The sequence below is a fragment of the Miniopterus natalensis genome, chromosome 12 (genome assembly GCF_054644295.1).
Source record: "Miniopterus natalensis isolate mMinNat1 chromosome 12, mMinNat1.hap1, whole genome shotgun sequence".
NCBI classification, from domain to species: Eukaryota; Metazoa; Chordata; class Mammalia; order Chiroptera; family Miniopteridae; genus Miniopterus; species Miniopterus natalensis.
In genome coordinates this window covers 66,747,735-66,771,569 of record NC_142092.1, presented here as the reverse complement: position 1 = coordinate 66,771,569, position 23,835 = coordinate 66,747,735, and the positions used below count along the sequence as shown (strand labels likewise).

General features: G+C 41.9%; 1 protein-coding gene across 1 annotated transcript in view; it reads left to right on the top strand.

Annotated features, from left to right (window-relative positions):
* The window catches only part of PSMB7 (proteasome 20S subunit beta 7), a 55,224-nt gene that overhangs the window by 26,851 nt on the left and 4,538 nt on the right, over positions 1-23,835 (top strand). The window contains exon 6 of the mRNA XM_016210957.2: positions 12-70. Within this exon, the coding sequence (XP_016066443.1) occupies positions 12-70 (59 nt within the window). The remainder of the gene's footprint in view (positions 1-11; positions 71-23,835) is intronic.

Genomic DNA, 23,835 nt, shown 5'->3' with positions numbered 1-23,835 from the left:
TTTTCTTACAGGTTCTGGCTCCTTGGCAGCAATGGCTGTGTTTGAAGATAAGTTTAGGCCAGATATGGAGGTATGTAATTCCCTGCAGTTTTATTCTTGCAAATATTTTTCCAGTTGTATGTCGGACATTTGCAAATTGATCGCCGATTCCTCCAAAGCATGTACAGCACTGTTGTTAGTTGGAATGCTCTTTGGCACAGATACTGTGTTTGCTGAGAAGACCGGTTGCTCGGCGAAAGCTTCACTTGGAGTGGCCCTGTGTGCCCTCCCTCGGGCTTGAGGTCAGCACTGTTCAGCTTTTTGCTCTCGCCTTTGGGCTGTTTAGGAGTCTTCCTAGATGTAAATGCTGCTGCAGTGTCGAATGTTTTCTTGTGCACTAGTCTTTCTGTGTCACGATATCTCAGAATGACAGGTTTTTTGTTTTCTTGCTAAGAGTAGAGAAACTGTGTATGTCTTTGTACGCCACACAGACCTGGCCTGAAAGTGGGAGCAGTTTTAAAAATCCCTATAGATTGTTCTGCATTTGGCAGCAGAAGATGGGAGCGAGATCTTGTGTGTAGTGGACTGTAGTCAGAGTGTGATGGACCTGGTGTCTCAAACACATTTATAAAGACATTCTTTTATTATATTTTCTTTGGCGGTGGGAAAGGGCGGTATCTTCTGAATGGCATTTCACCCAAGTCTGCTTTAATGATTTGCACACTCCCCCCCCCCCCCCATTAAGCAACCCAATGTCTCCCTATTCTCCAAGAACAAGCCCACAGGTCTTCCATTGTCACTTTCATAGGAGAATATTTTGTGTGCTTGGACACTTCCTGGTACCAAAGTGTTCCTCCACTGTGCTTTGTCCTTGCCACTGAACAAGCTTTTAGGCACATGGATCCTGAAGCCAGCCTTCGTCATCCACTTGTGGTTTTTTATAGATATTAATTTTTGGTGGGGAGTATCCACTTGTTTTCAGCAATTAGAAGGCTGTTTATGAGTGGTTTACCCTATTTTTAATGTGTAGGCTGTCTCTGGGAATTGCTTTTTGACAGTGCTTTATGCCTAATCACCCCAGGATAGGATCGCATATTTAAAAAGAATTTGCTTTTTCACTAGCTCATTGTCATTGGAGCACCAAGTAGCATTGGAGCTCTGAAGCTTTCTCTGCTCCATAGGTTTGGGCCAGGTGCTGTGAAAGCCAGAGAACATAGGGTTGTGGATGCTGCTCAGCCAGCACAGTGGTCTCCTGCCAGAAGCCACTTTGCTTTGGGTGCATGAGGGTAGCACACACAAGTGACTTGGCCGCTGATGGCTAGATTTCCTCCCTTTCTTGGACATCTGTAGGAATAAAAATACCTGACTAAGGATAGGATTTAACTAGGTGTTATAGACTAAAAACAACAGTGTTTTGCTCCAATTAAGAGTAGTAAACAGGTCCAAGTATCAACGATAAATAAGATTAGGATTGTGTTCTCATTTCTCAGTGTGGAAATTTATTCCCATATCAGCATTATTTTCTCTTTGGGGTTTTTAAATGCAGAGAAAAAAGAAGTTATACTAGGTCACTAAAAAGAAAAAGAAAAAACAAGGTCTCCCAGTCTCATAAGTAAAGGAGAGGAGTTCCTGAGGCTCCACAAATCCACGAGAAATAATGAAGGAAGAGGGAGAGGGACTGGTGGTTTTCATTAGAGAATTGCTTTAGTAATGTCAAGCCCTCCTTTAAACCACATTAATCTTTTCACATTTTTTTGAAAGCTTTGTCTATTTCCAATTGATTGGGACCTCCATATGTTAAAGAAAAATGAGAATTGCAGAAAACGTTGGAGGTATGAGGTATATTAAAAGTGACTTAACACTCTGCTAAAGTAATTTTACATTATTTAGAGTTTGAATATAATTTGAAATTATTCAAAGGCCATGAATTTAATATTGATGGGATTTGGAGAAGTAAAGGGAAATGTGATCATCCCTCCAATAACACATCTAATGTTATCAGTCTGAAGACTGTGTTCCTCAGATCCATTTTATCTGTAACTCCGAGAACTTCATGTTCTGTGTTAGCTATGAGACCTTAAAACAAGTTGACCAAATTCCCATTTTAGATTGATTACTTAAATTTATAATTTCAGGTGACTTTTTTATTCATTGAAGTTACTGAAACTTGAAACAGACTGACATCAACAAAACCACTTTATTAAGGTGAAGGTAGCACCTGCTTCTCCAGTGAAGTGAGTTTAACAGTAAATGGCAGGCAGATAATGGTATAACAGCTGTCAGCAGATAATACTTTAAAAATCTAAGGGCATGTTGATAGATACTGAAAAAGTTGATTGTGAAGACCAGGCAGCTAACTGCTGGCCACCCTGCTTGCTTTTGTGAAGATGGAATGGTGCGGTTTCATTGGCAGGCTGAGACTGCCTCGCCAAGTTGAGAGGACACTGTTTTAGTGACTTTCTTTGTTGTGAAGAGTATTTGGCCAAGGTGTCATTTGGTTTTGCATTTGCATAGAAATCAGGGAAATGTTTGAGTTTCAAATTTCCAAACATTTTATTTTTTGTTTTTCCAGGAGGCTGTTTTTCTGGGGCAAGAAACCCATAACTTTTCTTGTCTATTTTGAGACTGCAGGATTGGATGACTAAGTCTGCTTATTTCCTTTCCGTAGGGGAAAGGATTCTGGATGTGCCTCAAACAGAAACCCAGGAGAGCATTGCTGCCTCTCCAACCTTGTATGGATTGCCAGGACAGTAACTGCTCACACTGCACAGAGAATTGCATTGGGAGGGGTTAATTTTAGGCTATTGTAATTACAAATAGTTTGCCAAACAGTCATTTTTAAGTCATACTCATGAAGCAAACTCTTGGCTTTATTGTGAAAACAAATTAGAGGAAGCCCATAGTTGTTGTTTAGTGTGTGTGCATGCGTGTTTGTGTAACTACAAACCTGTGCCTTGGACAGTGTTGGGCTATACTATAGTATGTATGGAATGAAAGTCCCTCCTTAAAAACCTTGACCCTTTCCTCATTGTGTTTAGCTTCACTGTCCAGTATGGTGGCCACCAACCACATGTGGCTAATGAGCCCTTGATTGTGGCCAGTCATAAATGAGAGGTGCTCTAAGTAGAAACCCCCAGATTTCAAAGACCTGGTACCAAAAAAAAATTATTTTAAGTCTCAATAATATTTATATTGATTGCATGCTAAATATAATTATATTGGGTTAAATAAAAATATTACAATTAATTTCACCTAATTTCACTTTTTTAAATGTAGCTACTAGAAAATTTAAAACTGTATGTGTGGTTCCCATGTTTCTGTTGGACACGACTAGTCAGTCTGGCATCATTCTTGAGCTTGTCATTTGCACACCACATTTAAGATTTCTGCCATGTCCAGGTGCCACCTGTACTTTTTTGAAAAATGTTTCAAATTAACTCACTGTTTAAAAAATTGAGATATCATTTACATATAATAAAATGCACAATTTGATAGGTTTTGGCATTTGTAATTAACCAAGTAACTGAGACTCAAAACCATGGAATGTTTTCTTCACCATACACGGCCCCTTTCTGGTCAGCTTCCTTTCTTCTCTTCCCCACAGCCACTTCAATTCACCTTTTTAATTTAAATTTATTTTTTAAAATAGGTTTACGTGTATCAAATCTTGTATACATATGAAAATGAACACACACAATTAATATAAATAAATATGTGTTCATGTAGTACCATCACGTGTAAGCCTAGGGGTTTGAATGTTCAACTTTGGGAAAAGGGTCTACATTCCTGCCCTTCTTCAACCCTCCTCACCTCCTCCCTGTTCCTTGAATATACTGTGTATTTGCCAGTGAATCCTCTCTGCTGGCATGTGCCAGCAGTGCCCTCAGTTGCTTCCTCATTTATTTGTGTTCCTGTAGTCCATTGTACACACCTGTCCCATTGTTTTATGGCTGTTTTCAGAGACATTTCCCCCTACTTTCATTGAGAGAGGGAGATCTTTGAGGGCAGGGGCCAGGAAATCATCTTTGTTTTTCAGCTCCTGATGTTCAGTAGGAGTTTGTTGAATTGAGACAGAAGAATCTTGAGCTAAAGTAAAATCTGAGTCATCAAAAACCACCTGGAAAATGGAAGGGACTTTCTTTTCTTTTCTTCCCATCTGGAAAGTGCTGATTTTTTTTTTTTTTAAGATAACAGAAGAAGGTAACTAGTACATGTCTCAAATAAAATACAGTATTGGGGTAGAGTCAACCTAGCAAACACCTCACTAAGTACACAGGCAAAGGCAAAGAAGGGGCAAAGGGCAGATGCTTGTTGGGAAATTACAGACCAAAAAGCAGAATGGGGAAGCCAAACTGGAATTCAGAAATGCCTGAAACTGGCCTCTGCTTTTCCCAGTTATCTGAGCCAGTGCCTTGCCCCAGGTAAAAGCCCTGGTTCACCATTTCAGAGAAACTGCCAGCTAATCATGTGAGTTTAAGACGCATTAAAAATCTTTAAAAATCCTCACCCAGTTGTGGCCCTAACACTGCCTTTAGTGGTCTTGTAATTTGCTTTTCTCCTTGATGTTAGCCTGGAAGTCTCCTAGCATGTTAACTGGTACACAGTAGGTATTCATCCAGTATTTGTTGAATGCGTGGGTCAAAAGGTGTCAAAAGCAACTTTACTTAGTATGTAGTTCCCAATTTGATAACTTTACCTTTAGTGTTCATAGTACTTACCAGTGACAGAAACGAAGGCATAGAAGATTGTATTACTAACTGGTGTTAATCCCGTGCTTTATTTTTATCTGCAGTGGTGCTTATTCGGACATTGTACCTATGTATCAGCAGAATAGAGCATTTTGAAATGTGGTAGTTGACTTAATGACAAGGCGTCAGAGATTTTTTTGGTGGTTTATAAATTGATGCAGCCATTCCCCCAGATTTTTTTTCCTGTTGTTTAAACTGGTATCAGAAGTAAGCCCCGGCCCGGCGTCGCTCAGCGGTTAAGCGTCGCGACCTAGGATCCAGGCAATCAGGGTTTGATTCCCGGTCAGGGCACATGCCCGGGTTGCGGGCTGCGGCCGATCAATGACTCTCTCATCATTGATGTTTCTGTCTCTCTCTCCCCCTCTCCTTTCCTCTCTGAAATCAATAAAGATATATTAAAAAAAAAAAGCCCCAGATTCCGGTTATTACCCACAGGCTACATGGATAGGAAACTAGTGATAACCACACTGTGGCCTTTTGAGTCCAGTTTCCAGTTAAGTATAAGGAATTTGACCATAGTACTTGGAATATGGTGTTATACTCCATGGGAGTATGTTTCTTGAAAATTGCTAAAAGTGCTGAAATAAAAACAGATTGTATTTTAGGGTGGGGAAGGAATTAAGGAAATAAATCAGATGACTTAGGTTTTCCTTCCATCCTGTTTCTTTGTAAGAAGGAATGTTTTCATTTGGCTCAGTGAGAAATTTAAGCTCTTAAAGATTATAATTCATTAAAATGGGTAGAAGATTAATATTTAGTCTGTCAAGATCAATACTGTTCCCTCTTTGCACTAATTGTCAGAATTGCGTGCGAGGGCCGCTGAAGGGTAGTGGTGTGCGGCAGGACCCTCACATCATAGGGAGATGATTCAAAGGCAAACTGTCCTGCACCCTCTGGTATCGACTTGCAAATTAGCATCTGGAATCTAATTAAACAAGCTTAATGAAAGTAGCAGCTGAATGCTGCTGGAAAAGACAATCAGCTTTTCCCCCTCTCTGATACATATTCTGTACTATTGAAGTTGGTCACCAAACAAATCACGTGAGCACAGTTAAAAAAATTAGCATTTATTTGAAGAATAGAAACTGTTTTTCATTCTGTTATGCATTTGGCATGCTCTGGTGTCCCATGAGAGCCATGCCACAGCAGATAGTGCACAATATTTATAAATCCATGACAGGCAATAATAGCAACTTGAAAAATTCTTTTGCTAGAATCTCAAGTTGAGAGCTGCCAAAAGCTGAGAGGATCAGATCTGCAGTGGCAGCTGCTGTGCCCTACAGTTAGAATTCTAGACTTTGAAGATGCTCAACTTAAAGAAACGAAGACTGCAGGCTTCGCCAATTTTTGCAGGTTTCTAGAGCTCTGGCTCTCTGCCTTTTGAAGATGAGTTGCTGAAGCTTCTACCACTGCCTGAGGCATGCTAACACCAGCAGGATCTTTTTCCCCCTAGTCTTAGTGTGTCTTCAGTTTTAAATAGCACATGCTTAGTCAATGCCAACTGTTATGGTCCTCTCTCTGGTTGCAGTACCGAGGGATGAGCTCTTACCCTATACCCTTCAGAGAGAAGCTACGAAGATAGATGGTGACGTATACAAGTGCCACTTCAGCTGTCTGATTTATGGAGTCATATTTCATCACTCAGCAAGTGCTGGCCTCTAGAGAAGCCCTTATAGATTGCTAAAGATGTGAGCAGCTATCGCCCTAAAGGCTTGTGGTTATCACAAACGTGATGCCAAACACCTACTATGGAGGAAACAGAATTAATCTGTCATTGCAGGCAGCTATAGATCCACTTTAAATAATGAAAGAGTTGATACCAATATGGTATCCTGACAGCAAATCTTAGAAGTAACTGTAGTTTTTTGTTTTTAAGTCCAGTAATAGAAGGACATTGAAGGTACAGATTTCTTTGTGCTTTGCAGATGGACAGTGGTGTGAGAGCTCGACGTTATTTTGATTAAAAAAATACACAAAGAATCTGTTCAGTTTGGCACATAGACTGCTCCCAAAGGAAAACATAGAGTGTGAGTGCAATGTGGTTGGATGGAAAGGGGCACCAGAGCTCAGGAGCTAGAGTATTGGGCTGGGATCCACTGGACTCATGGTATGACACTGGGTCCCATGAGAAATTTAAACTCTTAAAGATTATAATTCATTAAAATGGGTAGAAGATTAATATTTAGCCTGTTCAGCCACGGTCCAAGACTGTCCATGTAGAAGATGGGGACCCAGAGGCCTGCCTTTGGTTGCTACCAGAATTAGATGTGGTCTGTAAAACACCTCATATGGTGGCTCACACAAATCTGGCTCTAAAATATGGCCACTGCTTCTGCTTTTGAATAAATAGTAGGGTACAAACATCACATAGCAACATCTAATATGATTATTTGTAGTTGCATCAGGCTTGGTGATTTATAGAGTAAATAGATACGATTCTTCTTTCCCATCTGACGTCTTAAGTCGGAGACAGACCTATGTAGTGGTCATAATGACAGTGGAAAACGTCTGTTTAACACATAGTACAGGCTGTGGAGGGATTTGCTTTTCTTTGGGGGAAGGTGTTGAAAACACGGTAGTCATCATAGCTGATGCTTGTTGAGTGCTTGCACTGTGTCAGGCTTTGTTCTAACAGGCTTTTTTGCATTATCTTATTTGTGTCTCAACAGCCCTGTGAGGTCTGTACTTCGTTATCCCCAGTTTGTAGAGAGAAAAATGCACAGCGAGGTCGCACAGCTAGGCCGTGATGGACTCCTGGTTTGAATCTTGGTCATCGGACTTTAGAGCTCTTTGATGTAATTGATCACTGTGCTGCTCTACTTCTGTGCCAGGCCTGTCATTCTTTGACAGCAGGGGGGGGGGGGGGGGGGGGGGAAGACATCTTATTCCAGGGGAGCAGAGGTGTGGGCTCCTTGGCCTGTTCCTTTTCTCTGATGAGGTCTTGTGAAGATAGCAAGTAGCTAAACAAGTGTCAGAGGAGGTTCACACACCTCTGGTGAGTGGTGTTGGAAGGAGCCTAGGAGTAGAAAGGTGCAGGGAAGTTAGAAACACAGAAGCACTGGGAAGTAGAAATGGGTCATTGGCTCTGGAAGACGCGTTTTTCTTCTTTGAATTCTAGATTTGGTTTCATCTTTTAACTGTCTTCTACCCCAAACATCCTATGACTGCTTTCCCCCAAAGTTTTCAAATATTCTTTACAAGAAAGCTCTTTTTCTCTATATAGCTAACATTCAGTTGGCATAGCCCTCTTCAGATTTTGTAGTGAGACCAGGAAGTCTTTAAATGTTGGTGAATGGCATTTGTCCATTTGCAGCAACTCATGAATAACTTGAACAAAAATAAAAAATAAGCACGGCTATCATATTTGAATAATGAGGTGCTCTTCTTTCCCAGCTGCCAAAACTTTTTAATCTTTGTCAACAATTGTTCTGTCCTCCGTCTTATTTAGGTTGCATCTGTGCGACTCGGAGCTCAGGAGCCCTGACAAGCAGCATATGAATTCTGTATTCATTAGTGATCTTGATCCAAATGCCTCTGTCCCTGCCATGGGGGCTCAGGTGTGGAAGCTGCTGGCTAATCCCACCAGCTGACATTCAGAGGTTTAATGACTCCATAGGAAGGTGACCACTTGCTGGGAGGTTTGTTGACGGAACCCACGCAGCAGACAATGGAGATCAAGGGAGACTATCAGTGTTTAGCCAAAGCACCTTCCTGTGCAACTTGGACCCTGTTGGCATCAAACAGTTTTAAGTAAATGCAAAAATAATAATAATAATAATCTGACCTTCAATAGCTATCATAACAATGGTTTTCCTGTCTGTATTGATACTGATGGTGTTTAAGACAGTTTTTCTTGTAGCACTTTAATAGGTGTCAGTTTAATGAGCTGAACTTGACTCACTTTTGCAGATTTTTAGATTTTAAGGTTATGTTGGCCTGGTTGCTACATCTGTTTAGGTGTCTTGTATGTCTGGGAAAAAATACATAGTTAAAGCCAAAATTCATTCTTATTAAATGCTTTTCGGGATTTGTACTGACATTTTTGTTTATTGTGATCTCTAGCTTTTAAAAAATTACTATTAGAATGTGAGTTCTTGGATTTACTTGCAATATGTCACTAGATGTTTTGACCTTTTTTAGGTCCTCCAGTCTGAAAATGTTGGACACATTATTTTAATAACAGCTTCATTGAGCCCTGGCTGGTGTGGCTTAGTGGTTCGAGCATCGACCTGTGCACTGAAGGGTCACGGGTTTGATTACTGGTCAAGGGCACATACTTGTGTTTCCGTTCACACCTCACCCTGGCCGAGGACTGTGTGGGAGGCAGCCAGTCTATGTATCTCTCTCATTTTGATCCCTCCCTCCCTCCCTCCCTCCCTCCCTCCCTCCCTCCCTCCCTCCCTCCCTCCCTCCCTCCCTCCCCCCCTCCCTCCCTCCCTCCCTCCCCCCCCCTTCCCCCTTCTGCCTTCTCCTCTCCTCCCTCCCTCTCTTCTGCTCTCTCTGAAAAGCAATGGAAGAAATGTCCTCAGGTGAGGATTAACAAACAAAACAAAAACAACCCCAGCTTCATTGCGATATAATTTACACCCATACAATTTATCTACTTTAAGTGTACAATTCAGTGATTTTTAATACATTTAGAGTTGTACAACTATCACTATAGTCAATTTTAGAATATTTTCATCACCCTCAAAAGAAGCAGTCACTCCCCATCTCCCCTGACTCTCCCACCCCTCGGCAACAACTTTCTGTCTTGATAGACTTGCCTGTTTTGGACATTTCATATGGTAGGAATCATATAATATGTGGTCTTTTGTGACTGGCTTCTTTAACTTAGAATATTTTCATAACATTTCGTCTATGTTGTATGATTGAATGGTATCCCATTGTATGGACATTCTATTTATCCATTCGTTAGTTGGTGGACATTGGGATTGTTTTCACATTTTGGCTATTAGGAGTAATGCTGCTATGAACATTTATGTACAGGTTTTTGTGTGGACATATATTGTCTTTTTTTGGGGTATATACCTAGGAGTGGGTTTGCTGGGTCATATGTTTAATCTTTTGAAGAACTGCCAGACTGGTTTCCAAAGTGGCTTGGTCACTAGCCATGTATAAAGATTCTAATTTCTAACCCTCACCAATACTTGTTATCTTTTTGATTATAGCCATCCTGGTGGGTGTGAATTGGTATCTCATTGTGGTTTTGATGGATTCCTTATTGGTTAAGAACTAATGCACCTGTGGAGCTCTTTAGATGGAACTTCTAAAACACTTGACACACTTCTTTGCACACTGGATTTGGGCAGTAATTGGATTGGTTGCACATTTGTTTAAATATTGAAAAGTCCCTTTTAGAGAGACTCTCCCTGAGGCTTTTTCTGTTGTTTGCTTTTGGTCCTAATTCCTGCTTATTCATTGGCTTTCCTTAAGACCTGAGCATTAGACGTAGTAAATTGTGTGTTTATTTTTGGGTGAAAAATGTATTTTCCCCAATAATTTTCTCTCTAGTTGTATTTAATGTACAGCATTAACTTTTAGGGATTTCAGAACCCAAAGATATAATTTCTGGGGCCCTGAACAGAATTATTCTTAGTAGTCATATCCGGTGGAGTCACACAGTATTGAAGTTCGCACTATGGTTCAGCGGGTGATCTGGAGAATTGCCATTGGCCTTTAGAATAGATGGTAATGAGAAGACCCTGTTGATGGTTAAAGCTTTGCAACAGCATCAGATATTTTGAGTTACCCTCCTCTTAAAAAGTGAGTTTATTCTCCTAAATTTGAACCCACCAGTAGGCCAACTTTGGAGAGGCAGAAGGGGACTGCTTGAGTTAAGCATGTTTGTGCTCACGTTTTCATTTTGTGGTGTTTTGTAGGACAGATGGAAGTTTTCTTTCTTTTTTCACCAGATGGTTCCAGAGCAAGGCTTTGCTTTCTACCATACAGAATTTGGAATTTCACGTGTAATTGCTTCTTTCCCTTTGGCTCTCTAGGATTCCTTAGTCGTCCTTGACTTAGAAATGGCCACTTATATGTCTATTCTTCTGGCCAAATCCATGTCTTCCTTGTCTCTGTATCTCTGGAGCCCATTTCATAGTGGTGACTGGGGGTCGTTTCTCTCCTTGCCATTGTATTCTGCCTGTGATAAAAGTTGAAGTTCAAAGTGGGAGGGTGAAGGAAATTTTAGAAAGTTTGTTCTATCCTTCCTATTTAGTCTCAGGAAGTTAAAGGGGGTCAGAAGGGAGGAGGCCAAGAAGGAAAAAAAGGTATAGTTGATCAAAATCTCCAGTGAGCTGGGAATGGATTCCTCTTGGGGCCCGTCCTCTGGAATTCAAGAATCAGCAAGTCTTAGGAAAGTGACCTTGTGTAAAACTTGAAGGCCTCTATTTCCAATTCTTTGAGGAGTAACAAAAGTACTAGAAACCATATAACTGCCATAGTTACTAACTTTAAGAATTTTTTGTTGATTTTTCTGCCAAAAATATTTCTGTGCACATTTTTCCCCCCATCTTCTACCCTGCTATGTAAATGCTGAATTCAATTTTAAAAATATAATCAATATGTAATCAGTCAGCAGTTACTTATTATGGACCAGCTGAATGCAAGGCATTGCACAGGGTGCTGTAACCCAGAGGTAGTGTTGAAAGAGGCTGTTCGTTCTCTGTGGCGGTGAAAGTTCCTTATACAGCCATATGCAAAGTAGATTTAAAGAAGGGATTATTTGATTCTCTAGTAGATGAGTAATTATTTGTGATGCATTTCTTTGGAGCAGGTGTTCCATTTGAAATGTTTTCACTTTACATATGCTCTATAACTGGAATGTAGGGGAAATACACCATATAGGAGAAATATTTCACCAAGTGTACTGCTTGCTGCACCTGTGGCCAAGATCCAGCAGGCAAAACATAACTTCTTTGTTACCAGTGACTTTTTAATCAGAGAGGCAAGAGCTAGGTTCAGGGATGATGTTGAATAGAAATAAATGTTTAGTGACTTTCAACTGTACAGGCGGAATTAAAAGGAAAATATTATTGCTAATAAAATATTCTGCATCATGATATCTAAGAGGAAAATGGACGTTTTTTCCATCTCTTACCAAATTGAAATGTGTTTGCTAACTTGGGTCTCAGGGACATAATTTAAGGCACTAAAATGCTCCCTCTTTCTAGGTTGTCTTTTTCTGTCACTCAAGCCAAGCCAAGATTTGGAATGTCGTAGCTCCTTGCGAAAAGAAGTAAGAGAAGTTCTTTTATTCACTGATTTCATTCCATTCTAGAAATCTCATTTTGTAAAAATTTTGAATCATAACCACTTACTGAACAGCGGCTTTGAGGGAAAGAGGGGAGCTCCCCAAATTTCACGTCAAAAGTGAGGCTCTGTGTCACAAATCCAAGAGGTCATCTGTGTTAGTGGCTTGTAGGCTCTTGAACAATGGCTTTCCCACTTCTCTTATGTACAGGTTAGAGAAATACAAGAAATGAAATACAGGACTGAGTGTAACTGGATGGCAGCTTAGAATCTTATAAGTTTTGCCTTGGCAGGTAATTTGGCATAAATTGTTAATGTAAATCTGGGTTAGCGGTGAAGACGTTATTTTAGTAAAAAAGATAAACTGCTGATTAATTCAGCATAGAACTCAATTACAAATTGAAAGTGTCTCTGCGGGACTCCTGGACCCTAAAGACAGCAGATGTTGAATTGATACTCCAGCATATTTCACAGTGGTATGAAATATTAACGTGGTTTATTATACTTGTGTGGTGTGCGGTATCAGAAAGAGGGAAGCGGGGGGCATGGGGGTGTGCAGAGCAGCCAAGCATCACACATTTGCTAATATACACTGAAGTGCGATTAAGAATTTTAGGAAAGTTTCTTTTTATTTTTAAAAAAAAATCAAATACCTCTGTGGAAATGTTAAGTTTAAAATAATATTTGGTTTAAATATTTTAATGTGGTATCTATGTACACTTACATTGTACATGTAAATGCACATAAAATAAAAATGGTAAATTTACTAACACAGAACTTTTAAGGGGTAAATGAGAGCATTACCTACAAGAGTCGGGGGGGGGGCACTTGAAGGCTTGAACTGTATGTATTTCAGTAAATTAACTGTCAGCTTTCCTGGGCTGGAAAGTTTTCATGGGCTGCTATACTGTTTTTACCTTCTCATCTAAAACATATGGTAATTTCAAAATGCCCCCATGATTTGCACCGGCAGAGAAGTTTCATTTCTAGCCCCCCCCCCCCAAAAAGGCTTCACAGTTTTCCTATATCTGTATCAACTCAAGGGGGGGAAAGTCAGCAAATTTTATGTATCGGAAGATCTGAATAAATGGAACTGTCGATACTTGAAGGGCTTGGCAATTCTTAAGAGGCATGAGAATAAAGATGGCTTAGATGAGATATTTCAAAGCCATTACTACTATTATGACAGTTTTGTGTGTTTGTTTTGTTTTGTTTCTCAGCCTATATCAAGTCTAGGTTTTGCTAGCCGAAGTAAAAACAGTTCCAAAAATAGCCAAATGATTATGGTAAGAACTAATACACCCTGGATACCCTCTGTTCTTATGAAGGTTTTTTTAAAAGGTGCTTTCTCAAAAATTTTAGAATGAAATTTGGCAAAGGCAGAAGGGTGGTGAGCAAAGAAACCAGAAGTTTCTTGGTACTTACACCATCAGAAGAATGTCTTTTATACCCCAGTTGGAGTGGCCATTAACACCTTTTAAATGATTGAGAGATGGAGGTCATTCTGAGATGTGAAGGGTGCCCTGGCCTCCCATTCACCTGAGTTTTAGTGCGCTCCAGCAGGTGCCAAGCCCTGTGACTGGTTAGGAGACATGGCCCCTTTCTTAGAGACATTTACAACTTGGAGGGGTGGACAGGCCCACCAACAACTATGGAAATTACAGCGTGAGAAGTTTGAGAGAATGGTAGCTATAAGGGGGCACTGAGGTTACAAGAAGAGGAGTTGGTAGAATCTATCTGGGGGACTGTAAGAGGCTTCAAAGAGCATGTGACTCCTCACTTGAAATTTTTCTGTCTTGGGTTTGAGGAAGGGGTGGGGCAGGGAGGCTGAAGAGAAGGACAGGATACCATTCTAGATTAGGGCATCAAGCACAGAGGTGTGGGGGCTCCTCCTGCGCTAACTTTCTCTCAGTTGTGTAATCCTGGAAGTTTGGACAGGTGGACATATTTGGAAATACGAAAACGAAACTCCAGACAGTGTCTGAAGTTGTCTAGGTGGTCATTTCCCGAGTCAGTGTGGCCTTTTAATTAGCATCCTTGCTCTTCAGTGTGAGATAAGGCCGAGCTTATTACTTCCCTGTCCCTGCATGTGAATATTTAGTTTAGAAAGCTGCCACGTTCCATTAGAGATGGTTGTGTTTCGGCAGTGGGTGCAGGAGCTGTGTAGACTTTTCAGATGTCCTTTGAGATTTACGTTGCAGTGTAATTGGGAGATGCTGGTACTTAGTGTGTTGTGCATGGCAGAATGTGAGATTACCTGCTGTAATGAGACCCCAGCAGCATACCGAGGGAAGGCAAAGTTTTAACCTTAACAGATAATGTTACTTGTGGGTTTCCGTGAGGTAATTTATACCACTCTCCCCTAACCCTGAAATTCTGTAGGAACAAAAATATAAAAAACGGTATGAGGTTGTGCTTAATAGATATTTTAAAATTCCACCTAGTAGTATAGGTTTTTAAAATATTCGTAATAAACATTGTATCTGTAGAATGCAATCACACTTGTAGTCATTGGCATTCCGTCATAATGTTGGAATATAGTTTTTCTAAAATTGGAGCTTTGGTGATGTCAGAATATTTAAAAGATTTAAGGACTTATTAGCTTTGATTCAAATATATTGGTTCTTCTAACTCAGATTGGTTGAATCTGGGCGGCAGAGGAGGGAAAAGGGCGTGGTGGAAAGTGCATGCGTGGGCTTTGAAGAGGTCTGAGTTTGAAGATTGATTTTTGCCTCCTGTGTAACCCCTGTAGCCCCAGTTTATAAAATATAAAACTCATTGGCAAATGGGCTCACGTCAGTACTTGAAGGGATTGTTGGGAGGACTGTGGTTGTAAATTGCAGCCTGGTTTAACAGAAGTTTGCACTCTTATCCTCTGGCTACTTCTTGCCATAAAATGTTAAAATTAAAGTGCACTTGGCTTTTCTTGGTCAGTTTTAGTTAAGATTTACAATCAACAAACGGCTTTTTGGAAAAATTAAGTTAAATGGTCTCTCTTTATTGACGTACAGGGTGGTTAAAAACAATTTGACTCATTCTGTTTGCTGAGAGGTTTTGTACATGTATTTTAGGGAAATGTAACATTTGAATGTAGGACTGATACAGTGAATTTGATAGGTGTGTGCTTTGGGATTTGATTAGAGAAATTCATCAAGACGATCTTAATTTTGCCAAATGTTACAAGCCGGATGAATAATGGAGTGATAGAGTAGTATTATTTAAGAACATATTTGTTACTTTGAAGAATGTTAGAGGTAAACTACTTTAAAAATATAAACCAGTGTGTGACTTATCAAGTATCATCACTGTTTTTGGAGACTAATTGAGGTTCTGTTTCTGTTGTCTTGAGACAACAGAACATGGACTCTGGAGTCAGACAAAACTGTGTTGAATCTTGGACCTTCCGGTTTGTTGTCCTCACTGAGCCTTAGTTGCCTGGATTTATAAAATGGGTAGAAGGGTAGCGCCGACGTTAAAGGGTTGTTTGGAAGAGTGAGTGGAAGAATGTACTTGACACAGTCCTACACGCAGTAAATACAAGTTTCTTCTTGCCTTCTAGAATATTATTTCTAGTGATATATAGTAAGTGGAGGTGTACTACTTAGTACACTTACTGAGAGGGCAGTAAATTCCATGTGGAAGATGTGTGCGTGAACACAGTGTTTTATGGCACCATTTTGAATTCCATTTGTAGTATAACTGCTTTCATGATTGATTCGCTTTGAATTGTTTGGAAAATGAAGTGGTGAGTTCTTCTCAGTTGCCCCTTGTGTTGGTAGCTCTGAAAGAGCTCGGGGTCCATAACTGTGTGTCAACACTAGAGAAAGGGCAGAGCCGGTCATAGCACCCAGAGCTGCTTGCACTGTCTCTTGGGCATAGATACTTAGTTTAATCCTCATGACCATCCTGGTGCTAGATGGTTTTAGGCCTGTTTTGCAGATGAGGAAATTAGGACTTTAAAATGTTAAGTGACTTTACCACCAGGGTCAAATAGCTCATAAGTAACAGGACTAGATTCATACCTGATTTCCTGGGTCTTCATCTCCCCTCCCCCTCTCCCACCCCCACCCCCCCATCCTCCCACCTCCCCACCTCCACCTCCACCTCCACCTCCACCTCCACCTCCACCTCCACCTCCACCTCCACCTCCACCTCCACCTCCACCTCCACCTCCACCTCCACCTCCACCTCCACCTCCACCTCCATGATCAATGTAGTGAATATATCTGCTGGCCCCAGAAGTTAACTTATGCCCCTTTGGAAGGTTTCCCCATTCACCTCAAGAACTTTAAGTAACTGTGTCTGAAGGCTGCTGCATGTGCCAGGGGTCCCAGGAAAAGGTGATCATCTGGGCGCCCTGTGGAGAAGTATCTGAGTTGCTAGCTCCTCAGGATGGGGGAGGAGCTACTGCTTTACTTGGGCTTTCCCACCTCTGCTTCCTCATAACTGCACATTGCACGGGGCCAAACACTCATTCGATTCTCCCTTCCAGCTTCTAATTTGAGAGCCCCTGCTGCCAATGAAATGGAACTTACAAGTTGTTTCCAGCCTAAGTGTTTTTTTCTTTTTCCAGAACAACCTCAGTATACTTAAACTGGCTCTACTTTATCTTGTCCCTTTTTGGTGACACCCTTTAGAGTGCCTACTGCAGAAGCTTACCAATGTCTGTAATATATAATTAATCATGGTCTCCCATCAACCCACCAGAAAAGCAGCTGCCAAGAAGTTGCAGAAGGTCTTTCTGTGAAGGCTGAGTTTGTGTGGAGTTTGGTCAGTGCTCCTGACTGATGCCAGAAGTCTAGGTGACACCCTGTACATCCCTCTACTGCACTCCCACCTGCCCCTGTGGGCCTGCCACTGTCTCTCATTGGGAATATTATAATCACCTGCTCTCCTGTCCCCTGCATTTGGTTTCTCCCACACTGCTTCCAGGTTGCATTTTCAAGCAACACAAATATAACTACATCATTTGCCAGCTTAAGATGTTTGTGTTTTCCCACTGGCAAGAGTGAAGGGCCGGCTCTCTGTATGGCCCGTAAAGTTCTCTGGTATTCAGCCACACTGAACTACCTATCTGACTACACCTTCCTCCTTCCCATTTTCATGGCTTTACACCTGCCCTCACTTCCACCCTGTGGCTTGGCTACCATTTACTTGGATGTCAAGCCACGGCCCAGACTTCATCACCTGTGCCCCATGGGACCTCTGTACACCCATAGTTCCATTGTCAGGCCTGCCTCTTGGTAACTCTTACCCTGTTGTAGTGAGCTTATCTGTGTTTCCTCTCTGGACTCTATACTCTGTGTGGGTAGGTCCGTGTTTGGTCAGACCCTGTCCCCAGTGTTGAGCACAGTGTCAGTGGAGAGAATTAGTACCAGGTCAGCAGGATATACTTGCTGAACTAAGCTGACCTGTACATTTCTTTCAGGGATTTTGTATCATTTGAAATTGGCTTCATATGTGGCCATCTTTAAACTTCCTAGAACAAGAGTGCTCTGTCCTTCCTCGGGTCTCCTTCCAGTCCTTCTGATCCTCATGAGGCTGCAGAAGCAGGATCGTACAATACAGTGTGGCCCCCATCGCAGCTTCCACATGCCCTGCACTCTGCAGTGGTTTCTATCCCCCAGCCTTGGGAGTGATGAGCTCAGTGTGAACATGGCTCTTCTTTTTTATCTTTATTGTGCGACCAAGGAACAAATTCACTTCATTTCCGCCCCCTCTGCTTCCAGGTGATAGCCTTTTCAGCCTCTCTAGGAAATTATTGGCAGAGTTAGCCCACTGACCGCATTGCTTTATGGAGGGAGAGAGAAATGTTATTAAGATCTTATTACTACCTGGGGCAGTGTGGTTTTCGTTTGGAGGATTGTTGAACATATTTCTCACTTTCTTTAAACCCACTCTTGTTTTTTTCTCTGATTATATTTAAGTACAGCCTTGCAAATATATATTTGTGTACACATATGCTGTAAACGCCGACTTCTTCCTGTGAAAGCAGTATGTTCCTATTTCTCTTTCCCTTTCCCTCTGGAAGCTTAGATGTTTTTCCTTCTATTCACTGTCTCAGAATCCAGCAGAACCTCTCGCCCACTACTGATTTTCCTGGTGGGATAGGAAGACATAGGCTTTGGTGATGCCAGGCACTAAGTTGGCATGGATCCCCAACTCCCACTTAACACAGCCGTGTGCCTTTAGGTGCATCAGCCTGCTTTCTAGAGCCTCAGTTTCCTTTGCTGTACCCACAGTGATTATGAGGATGAAACACGTAAGTGTGTGGCTCAGACCCAGGGATGTGGTGGGCGCTCATGTTAGTTCTCTCACATCCTTGCCTCTTTCCTTCTACCCTAGAACTTGCTGCCAATTCTGTTTGGAAAATCTCTGTGTTAGGGACATTCCTGTCCCTTTATTCTTTCCAACAGCCCTTGGACAGAGGCATTATCCCCATTCTTCCGATGGGCAGCCTGTGGCTCAGACAGAGTTAAGTGCTGTGCTCATTAGTGGCTCAACTCTCCTGGGCTTTTCTCTTTGGTGCTCCTTGACAGCCTCTTGGGGCCCATTGTGCTTGTGCAGCCTCGGACACCTCTTCTCCTAGCCCTGAGTTGTGATCTGGGACAGGTCAAGTTGGCAGTGACTTGGTTGGCAGTTCCTTGAACATGAAAACCCCTCCCCACCCCTGCCGAAAACTCCTCAGATCACCCTGCACTCACAGCAGATTTGTCCTCATTATTTGCATCACCCAGATAGTGGGTGCCACAAAAGCTACCAAGGAAAGAAATGACAGTGCCATCTACACCTTAAAACACAGTCACTAATTCACTCCCCGCTTTGGGCCCACCAGCAGCAGCTGCAACTCGATTACACCCGACGTTCCCAGGTGTTTACACAAGGAGACTGTTTACCCAAACAGCTCAAGCCCAAAACCAAACTCAGGCACCTTTACTTTTGTTGCACAGCCCCATCTAAAACAATTAAATTAACCTTTCCCACTGTAAGATATGTGGCTACACCTGGGACACATCAGGTCTCTTACATGGCGCAGGAAGCACATGACTTTGGGTGGACTGTTTTAAACACTTTTTGAGCTCTTTAAATTTTATCCAACCGTCAGCCTTGAATGACTCCTTTAGGCCGCATCAGTGGCATAGTCAGAACCTCAGCCTGTCTTCAGGCCACTACTAATCACTGCATTTAAACCTCTCCTCTGGAGTGTCTGTCTTTGAATGCTCTGGTTCCTTCGTCCCCAGTTGGGACTGGTGCACTTTTGGAATTACCCCATTTTTTGTATTATTCTGTCTCATAATTAATTTCACCTTTTAGTTTGGCAAAGTCATGAATACATTGGAAGCTGACATTTTATTTTTTCAAATGTTGAAGTCCATGCCAGGCACTGTGCTAGCTGCCTGGGACAGAGATGGAGACGGTGTGGTTTTCGTCCCCCTTTCAGAGACCTAACTCTTGTTGCACCCAGACTTTTATCTGCTCTGCTGCAGATCGTCAGAGCAGCAGCAATTTCTGCTGTTTCAGATCAAAGTGACAAAAGATAATGCAGATTTTCCAAGATGGATATGGACTGCTTCAATTCTATTTGAGTAAAATCCTTAGTTTTTAGTAAAGGAGCAAACTGTTATGAACGAAATATCCTCAGATATAACAGCAAGTAGGAAAGTTGATGAAAGTGTGATGTGAGAGGTCAGCTATGATGCCACCCACATCCTAAATCCCCTTAAGCAAAGGTAGGAGGGCCGCTGTCCGGACTCCTGGCATGAAGGTGGGATGGAAAGCAAAGGGACCCCTCTGCAGTGTGCTGAGAAACAGGAGAGCCAGGAGAGCTCTCTTCCTCGTGAAAAACGCAGAATGTTTCTTCCTTTTCAACCCCTGAATGTCTGCTCCTCAGCTATGTCAATGAAATCTATTACCCAGCATAGAACCCAATTTTATTAAGAATTAAAAATATTTTAGTTGCAAATTGATTGTTTCAAATGACTTACTGTATACATGTATTTTCACATTCCAAAGCTGTATCTAAAATAGTATGTTAGGTTTCAGTCAGATACATATTTCATATTTTGCCTGTCCCCAATGTAAGTAAGGCACTGTTCAGAATGCATAACTGAATTGCTGGCTGTAGAAGGTTTATTTAAAGAGTATTAATTTGATGCTGAGCTGTCCAGGGTGCCCATTGGCTAGGGCACTTACACTGTACTCTGGTGACATTCCCAATCTAAAAATCACTTAGGTGAGAAGAGAAATTTGATCATCGCTGTAGACAGGAATAATGCAGAAAAGTTTCTTTGCGGTACTATTTTGGACCTGCACCATAGCGGAGGCCAAGGTAATCTATCAGTTTGTGAGTGTCTACAAAATGCAACTCTCTAGATAACAGGTTTAAAGTAAAGATTTAATACAGTCTCCATCTCCTGTGATGTTGCAGTGACAGTTTAAAACTCATTCTCTAAATCTCAGCAGACTTTATAGCTAGCAGTGGGCCAATATAAAGTTTAATAGCATTACAACACATAAATCATCTTTTAAAGATGCTGCTAGTAGCTCCAATATTAAATGCAGACAATCGCCTGTGTTATAAATAATTTATCAAACACCATTTCAGATTAGCCTTCCATGCTGAGTTATTTATTTTAGCCTTTTCTGTACGATTCCTAAGGCACTTTTTGAAAGATCCATTACTGGTCAGTTTAATGAACTTGGGGGTCTGTTTTGTCCCCTCAAGCACTCGGGTACAGCTGTGGTGACCATTACATGGCCGACGTGGACCTCTTTGTGCCTTTTACAAGTGCTGCCCATTTGTCATGTAGCGGTAAATGGAGCTGCACATTGGAGTCCAGGGACACATTGTGCGATGCGGTGATGGAGACAAACAGATAGCTCTATAAAGTGCTGCTTGTCACAGCTGACTTGCAGTACAGTACATCACTCTTATTGTAATCTCATTTAAGAAGCAGGGGTGGCCCTCGGGACTGATATTCCCAGTTAGTTTGGTCTTTGTAGCCATAAAACAGGAAGTGCTCCTTTTATATTCTCTGAACTTTTAGGGAGTGTGCTTTTTGCTTGGATTAATTATTACTGGAACTTCTCCACGGCCCTGGGTGAAGATTTGTCAGCATGTTTGGGCTGCCTCCTCCTGGCCTGGGCTTCAGTGCAGGCAGTAACTGCTTAGAGATGAACTGTGTTTCTAGGAGCCCCCCGGCTTGCTTGATTAAATAAGCTTTCATTTATTAAGCAACAGCTACATGCCAGACTCTATAGTAGCAGCTCGTCATACTTTATTTCTAATTCTTGCAGCAGTTTGTGATAACTTCTAATTTATCACCCTAATTTATATTACAGAGGAGGAGAGTGAACTCAGAGAGGTAAAGTGACTCACCCAAGGTTGCACAGCAGTAAGTAGGAAGGAAACTGGGCATTCAAGTCCAGTAGGTCTGCTCCACGTTTGCCAGATTACCTTGACCCTGCATCCCCCAACTAACTTTCAACCACCAGGGTCATGGTGATCTTTTGGTTGAGCGTCTCAAAATAAAAAGAAGTTATCATTGGCCTGGAGGGCCATTTTTCTGCTAGCCAGGATGAGCACTCCTGGTCTGTCTACATACTAATCTAAGTTCCTCTGTGACTAGCAATGTAAATCTATGAGTAGCTGGCCAGGGGAGGATGCCAACCTGGCAGTGGGAGAGCACTGCACCTGGGCCTGATCAACTGGGGTCACGGGCTCTGCAGGGCCCTTGTCAGAGCCCTCTGTCACAACTGTCCCCAGGCAGATGATGCTCAGAACTCGGATCACTCTGCATCTTCCGAAATAGGGAGGTGCAATTTCCCTATGAAGAATGAATCCCAGAGGAGGAAACAATGCTTCCTGCATGTACTGTAGGCCAGAGACAGATAAAAATGTGGTGTTTTCCCTACCTCTTGCTTTTAGTTTGTGGTTTTTCTTGATAGTTTTCCTAAATATTTGGTAGCACGTGTTAAAGACAAGAGTTGTTTAATTGTGAAATTCTACTATGAAGAAAACACAGTATGAATATGCCCAGTAGCATATTTGCATATGTATCTAGAATTCTGGGAATGGAAATTCTGTGGTAAAAGACAGTATTCAACATATGAAGCAGTTCTGGGACATAGTGGGTGTCTGTAAATATTTGTTGAAGACATTATGTAAGTAATGGGTGGACAATAGAGCCTTGTTTGTGTTTTAAGAGGGCTTTGATGGGGTGGGGCTATGCGAAATAAGATTTTGGATCTCAATACTGATTTTTGTCATATTACATTGTAGAAATGTTTATTTAGGTGATAGTCTGTGGGCAGTTTGTGAAACACAGTGCTCCCCACCCCCATGGAAATGACCATCACAGGAGCTGTTAGTTGGCTCAAAGAGAAATCGGCAACATCGTTCTTTTGAACTTGCCCAAATTCTGAAGATCCTTGGTGATGGGGGAGTGACATACCCTCAATCAGGGAACTGCTGTCCACTCTCCCCGACTTGCCAAGGAGCCACCAGCTGACACAGGTTACTTGTGAGCTGGTGTGGTGTGTGGCACTCCAGCTCTGGAGCCTGAAGGATGACCTCTTTTACTGTTGACTAGCAGTGTGAACTTGGGAGAGGCATTGTCTGTCTCTCTCTGTCTCTTGACTCTCTCTCTCTGCCATAGTTTCTGATAGTACCAACCTCAGAAGATGGTTGGGGGCAGGGATAAAAACGATGATTATTAAAGTGCCTAACTCAGTACTTGGCACTTTATAGTAGGTGCTCAATAAAATGAAAGGTTCATAACATCTTTGAGTCCTGTGTATATAAGAAAGGTAGGACTGGGGGGAAAAGTAAGGGACTGGTGAGATTTTTTTCCTTAAGTTATCTTCCCCTAGAATTGGTGAGGAGGAAATAAGTTTAAAAGGTATAATCCCAGTTTTTAAAAGCCTTTATTTTACACTTAAATAACAGCACACGTGATAATTTTATGAATAAAGCTATACATAAAATATTTCAAATGTGCACATTTTTACATTTTTAAAGTTTATTTACTGACAGAATATTTGTAAAGTAGAGGAAGGCTCATCTATAATCTCAGCACTGTCAGCATCCTGGTGCCCAACCTAACTGATTGATATTAGATATGCATGCCTAATATCATGTGTATATTTCAGTTTCCTCTAAGTCTCCCCATCCACATCCCCAAATATAAAATAATTTTAAACTTCAGTCCTAAGTGCTGCCAGCAAGATTTGTGACATCACTAGGTACTGTTGGCTGGCTTAAGGCACCAGCAGCAGTGATGACAAAGCAAAGGAAGCAATAAAACAGCAAAGAAGAAAAGTAGAGATGGCAGGTCAGGATCAGGGGAGTAAGCAGGATGCCCTGACACACGCAGGCAAGCACGTCCAGGGGTGGTTAGTAAGAGAAACTAGTTGGAATGGGGTTGCATTTGTTGTTAGTGATTGTTTTTTGCTGTCTGTATGGTAGTAGCAGCAGCAGCCGTCTCCTTCTCTAAGGCGCTTTCTTTGTTACCACCTTCACTGTTTCTGGTAAGGGGCCTCACAGACCGTTGGGAGTCCCAGGAGAGAATTTGTGATTAGAGGATCCTGTTTGAATACTTTCAGGGCTGTATATGCACAAGGGAATAACTCACTTTGTTGGCTCTCCATAGGTGCCAGTCAGAAAGTGAATAAACCTGGTGGAATAAAGGTCAGAATGACCCCCTAGCCCCTGCTGCTGGGTTGCTGAGGACCGCCCTTCTAGCAGAGCCATCTCCTTCCTTCTCTGAGTCTGTAGAGGGCGCTCATGACACTGGAATCCCACTTCCTGGCTTAGGGGAGGCAGAGGAGCAGGAGTCCTGAGTGGTCATTCAGA